Genomic DNA, 11,070 nt, shown 5'->3' with positions numbered 1-11,070 from the left:
AGCCTCTTACACCGGTGAAAGCACAAAAACAAAAGTTAAACTAGAACAGTGAGCGCACAAGTGTTTGGAATGCTAATTACTGAGTTGATGAAAAGCTTCTGGACCAAGGCTATATTTATAGCCTTGGTCGGGGCGCCTGGAAGGGTTCCGGGCGCCCTGGGAGGATAAAACTTTATCCCCCAACGTTCAGATCGCGTAAATCGCTATCCTAGTCAAAATCAGGGTCCGGGCGCCCGGAAGGGTTCCGGGCGCCCCGGAGCCCAAAGTCAACAGCGTTGACTTTTTTGTCCGGGACCTCTTCTCTGGTTCAGTCCCTCCTCGGTCCGGTTCTTCTCCTCCGGATCCGCTCGCTTGGGTGATCTCTGCCATCCGGAAAAGGGCTCACCCGAACCCAACTTCCGGTCTTCTCGAGCGTGCTTCCCTCCGGCTTCTCGTCCCTCGGAATTGCCACGTGTTTCCTTCTCGTCCGCCAGTGTACTCATCCGCAGTCTTCGTCCCTCGATCGTCGACCTTCTCGCTAGCTGCGTCTTTTGCTCCCTGAGCAATCTTCCGCTCCAGCTTTCGTCCCTCGGAACCACCGCGCGCTTCCTTCTCGTCCGCCGGTGTACTCTTCCGCAGCGCCTCGTCCCTCGGACTGCCGTCCTTCTCGCTAGCTGTGTCTTCCGCTCGACTACCTGTGTTCCTAAGCTCCTGCACACTTAGACACATGGTTAAAACAAACAGGACCTACCTTAACTTGTTGATCACACCAAAACAACCTTGGGGTTCCAACACATTCATCTCCTATATTCAAGCATTCAATTACTACTTTGATGTGGGGTAAGGAAACTCTTAAATTGGAAGAGATCACATGTGCGTTGCTAGATTTTCATCAAAGGGAGAAAATAAGCGATAAATTTTCTCAAGGAGAATGACTTGTGATAAATAACAACTAAGAATGTAGTAGGAGCAAATCTCTACATGGATCGGATAATGACAACAAGGCTCATTCTAAATCAAGAAGGAAAAAGATGTTCACTTGCTACAAGTGTGGAGGAAAAAGTTATATGAATAGAGATTGTCCAGACATAAAGAAACATATTGCAAAGAACAAAAATAATTCGGCGAACTTTGCAAACATAATTGAAAAGGAAAATTCAAAGAGCAATGATGGAGATATGCTATCAGTTATGTCAAGTTCGGAGCAGCTAACGGATGTATGGATCTTAGACTCTGTATGTTCATATCATATGATTCCAAATAAGGAGTGATTTGATAGTTACAGGGCAGTGAATTTTAATTCAGTGTTAATGAAAAATGATGCGTCATGCAGAGTTATCGGCATAGGGAATGTTAGAATCAGAATGTTTGATAATGTGATCAAAACCCTATGTGATGTCAGACATATAACATAGCTAAGGAAGACCTTGATCTCACTAGGCACACTGAATGATATTAATTATAGTTACAAATCAGTAAGTGGGGTGATAAAGATCTACAAGAGAGCTCTAACGATAATGAAAGGGCAGAAGTTACTAAGAAACATCTACAAGTTAGTAGGGACTACAGTTGTAGATGGAGTCACCTCGATGGTGTCTGAATCAGACAGTATTGTCTTGTGGCATATGCGATGATCCGGTGGTAAGAGTGGGGTCCCGTACGGGGAGTTATCGAGGACACGTGGAAGGCGGTCAACTCATGCCGGTGGCCGGGCGGAAGATCGCCTGGCCAATCGGGGATCAAACTTAGGTAGTGCCCGATCGGCGCGGAGATAGTCCGACCACGGGTCGGGCTTTCGATGCTCATGAGTTCGCATATGATGGGTGATACGCCGAGCGTCTGATCCGCTCGGCATAGCCGCGGAACAATGAAGTCCACATTTTGTCCGAGTATAAGGTCGAGCGGACTACCCACTCGGTCCGGTATGCGTCCCCCCCCCCCCTCAGACGTCAGCATGGCCGAGTGGATCTCCCGCTCGGCACGGTAGCAGACAAAAGATGCGGAAGAAGACAAAGGGGACAGCCGAAGATGTCCTTCTCGAGACACACGCCGCTGACAAACAGCATGGTCGGCGGTCGGACCGGACCGAAGATCGTACTGTGGAAGTTTCCACTATCACGTCAGGGATATGCTCGGACAATTGAGGTATGACATCAAGCGCACTTTTCTGACACGACCATTTCTAGATATGCCTTGAGGGGTGTGCATGCCTTGGAGAGCATGCACACGCCCTCGCGGAGCCCAATATAAGGGTCCTCAACCTTTAGCGGAGGTATGCATTCTCATCTACAGTAGTTCTTGGTCTCGTTGCTCTGCTTCTACTTCATCTTGTCATTGCTTGACTTGAGTGTCGAAGGGTCGTCGCCAGGAACCCCTTCCCGGCTCGGCTTTGTTGCAGACTCACCGGAGGTCCACGTCGTCAGCCGGAGACAGCAGATAGCGCCACATCCCCAGCGTCCATAGACTCATCGCTCAGACAGGATCATGCGGTTAGGACATATGAATGAACGTTGGATGCTACAACTTCATAAGAGAGATTTGTTGAAGGGTGCCAACATATGTAAACTTGAATTTTACAAATTATGTGTTCTTGAGAAATAGAGCAAAGTGCAATTTAAGACGGCAACATACAAGATGGAAGGGATTCTGGACTATGTATATACGGATCTCTGAGGACTAGCCAATGTAGTATCACGAGAATAACACTTATATTTTGTAAGTTTTACTGATGATTACTCACGAAAGGTCTGAGTATACTTTATGTATCACAAGTCAAAAACTTTTACAAAGTTTAAACAGTCAAAAATTGAAGTGAAAAATCAGACTAGAAGGAAGGTCAAATATATTAGGTCAGACAATTGGACTAAGTACATGAATTCAAAATTTCAAAAATTTTGTGAGTAGCATGAGATTATGACAATATTTCTCAATTCGTAGGACACCATAGCAGAACGATGTGGCGAAAAGGTTAAACAAGATAATCATTGAGAAGACAAGATGTCTTAGGTAGAATGAAGGGCTAGCAAAGAATTTTTGGGTGGAAGCGGTTAATATGATATGTTATCTCATTAATAAATCACTAAGAGTAGCACTAGAAGGCAAAGTATCAAAGGAAGTATGGACAAGAAATCTAGTCGATTACTCTTATTTTTGAGTTTTCAGATGTACAGCCCATATGCACATATCTAGTGAGGAAAGATTAAAACTAGATGTGAAGTCAAAGCAATGTATTTTCCTGGGGTATCAGAAAGGAGTAAAGGACTTCAAGCTTTGAGATTCTAAGGCAAACAAGGTGGTGATTAACAGAGATGTGGTATTTGACGAGAAAGTCATGTTACAAAGTACTCAGGAAGATGAAAAAGGAAATATCACAAAGCAACAAGTAGAAGGATGTTATGCAGGTGGAGCTAAGGACTCATGACTCTGATAATGATAGCTCAGGTCACATGAAACATCGCACTACAGTTGGAAGCATGATGAGATGGGTTATAAGTCACCTACAAGATATGGTTTTGAAAACTTGGTGTCTTATGCACTTATCACTAGTAGTGGAAACTCTAGATCTTTTTAAGAGGTAATTCACAACTATGAGAATGACAAGTAAAGGGATACTATGATGGAAGATATAGAGTCACTACATAAGAACAAAGTGTGTGATCTAATGAAGCCTTCTGAGGGAAAACAAGCTATAAGGTGCAAGTGGTTGTTCAAGAATAAGAAAGAAGTTAACAATTTAAAGGGATTACTGAGCAAGGAATTTAACATGAAGGATTTGGATGAGGCTAAGGAGATTCTTAGGATAGAGATTCATAGGGATAGAGTTGCATGAAGATTATAGTTGTCTCAACGTAGCTATGTGGAGAATGTATTCGATAAATTTAACATGAAAAATGTGAAGTCAGTGAACCCACCCCTAACGCATTACTTCAAGTTATCCAGCACACAGTGTCCAAAGACGAATAAGGAGATTTAAGATATGTTAAAAGTTCCTTATGCCAGTGTAGTTGGTTGTCTGATATATATTATGATTTTCACGAGACTAGATTTGGCACAAACAATTAGTATGGTGAACAAATTGCTCTCAAATCCTATCAACTATATTAGGATGTACTGAAATGGTTTTTCAGATACTTGAGAAATATAATTGATTATGACATCATGTTCAGTAGACAACTGGAAGATCCTTCAGTTGTGAGTACATGGATGCAGACTATGCAAGAGATTCAAATAATGGGTCTACTATAGGATACGTGTTCACTGTAGAGGAAAGACCTATCTATTGGAAGTCTATGATACAATATATTGTTACATTTTCTACTACGGACTCGGAGTATATGACAACAGCCGAAGTAGTGAAGGAAACTTTATAACTTACAAGGTTGGTCAGAGAACTGTGTATTCAGCAAGGTAGAGTCAAGTTGTTATGTGATAGTCATAGTGTTATCTATTTGACGAAGAATTTGGTGTATCATGCGAGAACAAGCACATTGATGTGAGGTTTCACAAGATCAGAGAGCTGATTGCTTCTGGGGAAATACAACTTGAGAAGGTTCACACTACAGACAATGCTGCAAACATGTTGACAAAGCCAATGACCGCAGAGAAATTCAAGGATTGCTTGAACTTGATCTATATCTTTAGATGCTAAAGAAAGGAAACTCAGACCCAGAGATTCAGGAGGAGTTTTACTTAGATATTTGTATTCTTCGAAGGGATGTTTATCAAGGTGGAGATGGTTGACGGATGTCTCATATCTGAGTGAAGGTCAATACAAGAAATGCCACGGATGAAAAGAAAGAAACAACAGAAAAATTCTATTATGATTTTTCATAATAGAATTCTATTATGATTTTTCATGTATGTTTTGATATGTTGGGATTTGGACACTATTTATAGATATCATTGTAACATATTGGTTGTATCATCATTATGGTATGGATTCTTTTGTGTAAAAAAAATTCTAATAAAGTTTCAGCAGTTTTGTAAAGTATGCATACTGCCAAATCACGATAACTCTTTTTCTTCTTCTTCTTCTTCTTCTTCTTTATGTCTGCTTTTTCTTGTGTGTTTTTTTATCTCATTGCGCCGCATGATATCTTTCTCTCTTCCCTTCTTTTCTGTATTAAAGGTTGAGAGGTGTTACACCTTTGCGCAGCACCTTCCTGTTGGATATAAGTGAATGGAAAAGAGGTAGAAAAGGGAAGAAACTCCATTGTGAATGGAACTTTAGTCCCACATTAGGAGTTCTAAGACATTTTGGTTGATTTATATTGATTTACATGCTTTGATGATGTGAACAAATACATAGGGAGAGACTCTCTCACGTGTGGATGCGTAGGAGGGTGCAAATCCAGGACCTGGATTGCATTGAACCAAGTTGACTTGTGTGCGAGCACGACCTGCGCACGCCGAATGTCGCCTCTATCGAGGCAAAATTTGGCCAAGTGAAACAACTAATATTTTTCCATGTAAACCTTTTTGTTGCTTGTATAACGGATGCATTAAAGAAAGATTAATACAGTCGAATGAAACGTTGGTGTTTCATAACTGGTGAATAATGATCATTAAACGATCATTAATGCTATCCATTGGTCTGAGCTCCTATATAAGGAAGTTGCGACCACAGACAAAAGGTTACACGCTCAAAAAGTTGAAGCTCTCCACCTACGTTCCCTTCTCTTCTATCGTGCATCTCTTGCCCGACAGAGTATTCGTGATAATAGTCGGGTACTTCTCAGTTCGTCGTGACCACCAGTGTTTGGTGGGAATCACGGTTAACCGTTATATCCTGGGAAACAGACGATCCGAGTAAACCTCGAAGTACAGCCGGAAGTGGAGAGAATCTGTTTCAAGAAAACTGTGACCCTCGCAAGCCTCGGTCAGCTCTCTTGCCCTGTCGCTCGGCATGTCTGCTCGCCCGACCGGCCTCTCGCTCAGCCTATTTGCTCGCCCGACCGGCCTCTCGCTCAACCTATCTGCTCGCCCGACCGGCCACTCACTCAGTCGCTCGGCCTATCTGCTCACCCGATCGATCTTCCTCACTGCCCGGTCAGTTGCTCTGTTCGGTCGAACTTGCTCGGCCTTACTACCCGGTCGGTCTCTTTGCTGTGCGACTTGGACGCGGAGTTGGCCACTCACCCACTCGGCCTATTGTTCTGCCGATCTCTCTACTGCCTTGCTCGCCCAGACATACAATTGCTCTATTCGCTCAGCCACTCTGCAATCCGCACTTGGTAGAAACCAACTTCCCCTGACAGCCAAAGATTATTAACTCAGATCATCTTGACAGATAAATAAATTTAGTTCAGTATAATTTAAATTCAACTAATACTCATAAATCTTCGATAGCAGATTATTTTTACACCACTTCCATGCCGTTCGAGTCTAACTCTTTCATCAACTGCATTGAAAATTGATGGTGGTAAGTGTTCAACAACACCTCGGTTGATCAAGGACCAGACAGTAATGATACAAGGATTTCTGATTCTGATGATCTCACATCTTCTACCCAATGAGATAATGATCTTAATATGCCAGTTGCAAGCATTCGGAGCATGGCTGATGGATGATTCTGCTGATGCTGAAGTTGTGTCTTTCAAAGAGACTGGACCTACTACTAATGATACATCCTCGGCCCCTTCAGGTGTAGGGAGTGAAGAAATGGAGCAACTAAAACTTTAACTCACAACTGTTTTTCTGGTACCATGTCTTATGTGTAAGATCTTTCAGTCTACTTCTGAGTTATATGCTTTATCTGCTAAAATATTAAGCATGCTTGAGTGGTATTTTCCTTGTAAATTAACTAAAATTTAACAGATGCTTTAGAAACTATTTACACAAGTTGTGGTTATTGGTTTATGAACATCTTTAATTTTATACCATGTATACAATTTAGGAATGCATTTTAAAAGTGTTTTAATATTCTTGATTCAATCATGTATGAGGATTTCCATGTTTCAATCATGTATGAAGACAATTAAATAAATAAATAAATATTTTAAAACAACGACAATCTAATAATTAATATATAGATGAATAAACATAGATTAATTCGTTTATTATAAATGAATTTATATCAGCAGTTTTAAAAGGTTTATACAGTTCCACATGATCTCGTCGTCTATTCTCTTTACCGTTTCAATTGAAACCGCATGCCGACATCCAATCCACCATCTTGTCCTGCCACCTTAACTTGTACATCAATCACAAAACTTTTCGCCATTTGCCAATTATCAATCTGATAATTTGTCGCTCTGTTTTCCTTCATTTGGAGAAGCAAACAAAGAAGAGAATAGATCCACCATTGTACTCCGACGATGGCTTCTGTTCCTACTCCTGCACAATCCACCGGAGCTGAATTTGATTCTTCTAACCCGACCATGGCTCTTCTCTCCACCGTCGCCTCAGACGAATCTGCTATGGGCGCCCGAAGATCTCATGCAACGTCCCTCTGCCCAGTCCTCCTCACCTGCGCCTCCCTAGCAGCCGCGGCCGCTTTCGCCTTCCTCTTCTCCTCCTCCGCCCCCGCTGCAGCATCCCGAGATTCGGCCTCTGATCTCTCACACACGGTGAGACCTCTCGCCAAGCTCTCCCGCCCCGTCGTCCTCCTCATCTCCTCCGACGGATTCCGCTACGGATACCAGTTCAAGACCGCCACACCCAACATCCACCGCCTGATCGCTAATGGCACCGAGGCAGAGCCCGGGCTCATATCGGTCTTCCCTACCCTTACCTTCCCCAACCACTACTCTATCGTCACAGGCCTCTATCCTCCCTACCACGGCATCATCAACAACCATTTCGTCGATCCAATCTCTGGCGCCTCCTTCACGATGAAGAACCACGATCCGGAGTGGTGGCTCGGGGAGCCGCTCTGGGAGACCGTCGTCGACCAGGGATTCCGCGCCGCCACCTTCTTCTGGCCCGGATCCGAAGTCAAGAAGGGAACTTGGGACTGCCCTCCCAGGTTCTGCCGGCATTACGACGTCTCAGTGCCGTTCGAGGATCGCGTGGACACCATCTTGAGCCACTTCGATCTCCCATGCGACGAGATACCCGTCTTCATGACCCTCTACTTCGAGGACCCAGATAAGCAAGGGCACAAGGTCGGTGCAGACGATCCAGAGATCACCGCCGCAGTAGCTCGAATCGACCACATGATCGGGAGATTGGTCGCCGGCCTGGAGAAAAGAGGCATCTTTGAGGACGTGACCATAATCCTGTTAGGCGATCATGGAATGGTGGGAACTTGTGATAAAAAACTGATCTTCCTTGATGCTCTATCTCCGTGGATCAAAATTCCCCCAGAATGGATCGAGTCCACAACTCCTCTGCTCGCAATTCGCCCGCCTGCCGGCGTTGCCCCGTCGGAAGTGGTGGCAAAGATGAACGAGGCATTGAGTTCGGGAAAGGTGGAGCATGGGAATTATTTAAAAGTGTACCTGAAAGAGGATCTGCCGGAACGGCTTCATTATTCTGCGAGCTACAGAATTCCACCCATCATTGGATTGCTGGAAGAAGGCTTCAAGGTGGAGCTGGAGACGTCCAAGAGCTGCGAGTGCGGCGGCTCGCATGGCTACGACAACGCATTCTTCACGATGAGGACCATTTTTATTGCGCACGGACCTCAGTTTGCGAGGGGAAGGAAGATTCCATCTTTCGAAAATGTAGAGATTTACAATGTGATCGCGTCCATTCTGAAGCTGAAGGGTGCACCCAACAACGGATCGGCATCGTTTCCGAGCACAGTTCTTCTCGCAAACGCTTGAGATGTACTCAGAATATGCAGATGAATGAGTTTTCAGAAGCAGCAGCAACATTACCAGCTACTGACCTTGCCAAAATTGGGAAGATTCAAACCTTCTGCTCAATGCATTTTCAAGTTATGTTAGTGTTTCTGGTTTGGGATTTGGGTTGCCTCCCCATTGTCAAAATTTCCAACAGAAACATGAATTACATACTAGAATTCGTGAAAGAATTTGACCAAATGTCTTCAAACTGGAACATAAGGAAACCATTACTAGCATTTGTTTTCTCACCTAGAATCATGGCAAACACTAGTGTCTAATAAGATCAGATGATTGATAATTTGCTTTCTTCGTGAAAATATTGCAGCAATTTCATGTTCCCTCAGTCTTTGGTTATGCATTTGCCATATCAATCTGCCGGTGCTGTTGATATTGGTACCTGCAATAACCTGCTAAAAGAACAACGTCCTGTTAAATAGTGGAACCAGATCAGCATAATCTAGTTTCATAGCCTGAAAAAATACAAAAGAAACAAGCAAGTCTTCCCCACCACATTAAAACAAAATAAATGATTTCTATCCAATATGATTCCTTCTCCAGCTTCTTTTAATATTTTAATAAGATCCGCAGGACATCTTGCAAACTGCAGTTGAAAAGTATATTAGCCCCAGCTCATCCAATTCGGCCAATTTGGTGCCAACATGCTTTAATACAGATCCAGGAAAGTTAAAGTTGAAGGCATGCTTCACGTCCTTTCACCCTTTCGTCTTGCTTTTAATTATTTAACCGTAAATAGACAGCTGACCAGTCATCAGTTCCGAATTGTTATGATTTTGCTCAGCCATTCTTGGTGTCCATTCTTAGTGTTAAACAACTTCCATCCATAAAATTCTCATGCAGTTTGACCAATCCGACAAGCAAATCATTCTTCAGTTTACATAATTACTTTTATAATATCATAGCAAAACCACCAAATTAAAAGATTCTTCAGTTTACATAGTTACTTTTATAATATCATAGCAAAACCACCAAATTAAAAGAATATCCTACTCATGATATTCTTGTTTCTCAGAAACAACCTCTGCAGGCTGGCATATTGCATGATTAGCTTTGAACTGTATGGGACCAATACTCACCAGACCTTGAAAGCAACTAATTGAGCCACATGTGTATATTGAGAGGTTTAATGATATTGACATTATCAAACATCTATTAATATATTTTATAATTATATAAGAAAAACCAACTAGAGTAATGTAGACGAGATCAAAGAAAATTCTAGATATCTAAACAATATCATGATATTATCTCTCTTAGAGTTCAATGGAGGGATAAGATGTACGTAAAAACTATCACAATTTGTAATTGTCGTACATACATTAAAAGTCTGGAAATCCTATAACAATTTCCACACAAAAATGACTAGAAGTTGTATAATCAACAGATTTCAAGCATACTCACTACACTGGATTTAAGCCACAAGCAAAACTAAATTTGTAAAAGCCAATTTGATGAAAAGCAATCATTAAGAACTTATGTGGAGACAAACTTACAAAGTACGCTGCACTAAAAGGCAAGGATAAAAGTATGCCAAAATATAATTGGGGATGACTGCAATTCATAACTAATCAGGGTAGGCGAATAAGAAAGAAAGAACCTGAAAGTGCATGTTCTGAATTCTCTGATCCGTTTGGGATCGTGATGGCCTTCGCTTGAATCGCTTGGTAATATACCTACGAGAGCCTTCACTAAATCCCACGTCTTTGAAATCTGAAAGAAAAGTACATGAACCCCAGCTCATACAATCCACTTCGGTCAACATTAGGGTTTATGATTACCTTTCGCCGCAGTAGGAAATGAGGTCGGCGGCGGACTGCCTTTGCACCTCATTGTCGGATTTCCCTCCGGCGAGAACTTTCCCCGAAATTGCTGCTTCCCTTCGATTCCATTGGATTCGGAGAGGAGGAAGATTGCTCGCGGCAGGAGAATGGTGCGGGGAGAGTCGAGGGGGTGGAAAAGGGGCGTAAACGAAGCTGGTTTACGAGCTCTACGAGTGGGCATTCGAACTTATCGAATTTGAGCCCAGAACTGTTTTTTTAAACCGAACTCGAGTATAAATTATTTAATTTGGTAATTTATGGACCGCTCGTGAATTTTAATATTTTATTAATATAATATAATTATATATTAAATAAATAAATTTTGAGTACTTATTAGTAATAGTTTGAATAGTTTAAGAATATATTCGAATTTTTTAAGCTGAATTTCAACCTGAACTCTGATTTGCTATAAATCTGAACTAAAAATTTTAAACTTTTCACACTTCGAATTGAGCTCGAAGTCA

At 42.3% G+C, this 11,070-nt stretch overlaps 2 protein-coding genes across 3 annotated transcripts; one reads left to right on the top strand and one right to left on the bottom strand.

The window, feature by feature from the left end:
- Positions 1-7,025: 7,025 nt before the first annotated feature.
- Positions 7,026-10,793, bottom strand: LOC122005046. 2 transcript variants are annotated; one of them, XM_042559953.1, is made up of 4 exons: positions 10,565-10,793; positions 10,384-10,496; positions 9,018-9,175; positions 7,026-8,841 (listed from the first exon to the last, which is right to left on the bottom strand). In XM_042559953.1, the coding sequence occupies exons 1-4, from the start codon at positions 10,785-10,787 to the stop codon at positions 8,805-8,807; spliced, it is 531 nt and encodes a 176-aa protein (XP_042415887.1). In that variant the 5' UTR covers positions 10,788-10,793; the 3' UTR covers positions 7,026-8,804. The 2 variants fall into 2 exon arrangements, with proteins under 2 accessions (XP_042415887.1, XP_042415886.1); XM_042559952.1 differs by having other exon boundaries at positions 8,702-8,841; positions 9,018-9,178.
- Positions 7,296-8,747, top strand: LOC122005045 (venom phosphodiesterase 2-like). Its single transcript, XM_042559951.1, has one exon. It carries the CDS (start codon positions 7,296-7,298, stop codon positions 8,745-8,747), a length of 1,452 nt encoding a protein of 483 aa, XP_042415885.1.
- Positions 10,794-11,070: the final 277 nt, after the last annotated feature.

The sequence above is a fragment of the Zingiber officinale genome, chromosome 7B (genome assembly GCF_018446385.1).
Source record: "Zingiber officinale cultivar Zhangliang chromosome 7B, Zo_v1.1, whole genome shotgun sequence".
Classification (NCBI taxonomy): Eukaryota; Viridiplantae; Streptophyta; class Magnoliopsida; order Zingiberales; family Zingiberaceae; genus Zingiber; species Zingiber officinale.
The sequence above is the reverse complement of the archived record's forward strand: the minus strand, read 5'-3'. Positions and strand labels throughout refer to the sequence as shown.

Bases quoted from the DNA above. Each gene is read 5' to 3' on its own strand.
- LOC122005046 (XM_042559952.1), bottom strand. From the start codon at position 10,787: ATGCCCACTCGTAGAGCTCGTAAACCAGCTTCGTTTACGCCCCTTTTC. The intron at 10,497-10,564 runs GTAATCATAAAC...CTTTTCTTTCAG, and splicing joins ATTTCCTACTGCGGCGAAAG to ATTTCAAAGACGTGGGATTT. The intron at 8,842-9,017 runs GTGAGAAAACAA...TGCATTGAGCAG, and splicing joins AGTGTTTGCCATGATTCTAG to AAGGTTTGAATCTTCCCAAT.
- LOC122005045 (XM_042559951.1), top strand. From the start codon at position 7,296: ATGGCTTCTGTTCCTACTCCTGCACAATCCACCGGAGCTGAATTTGAT.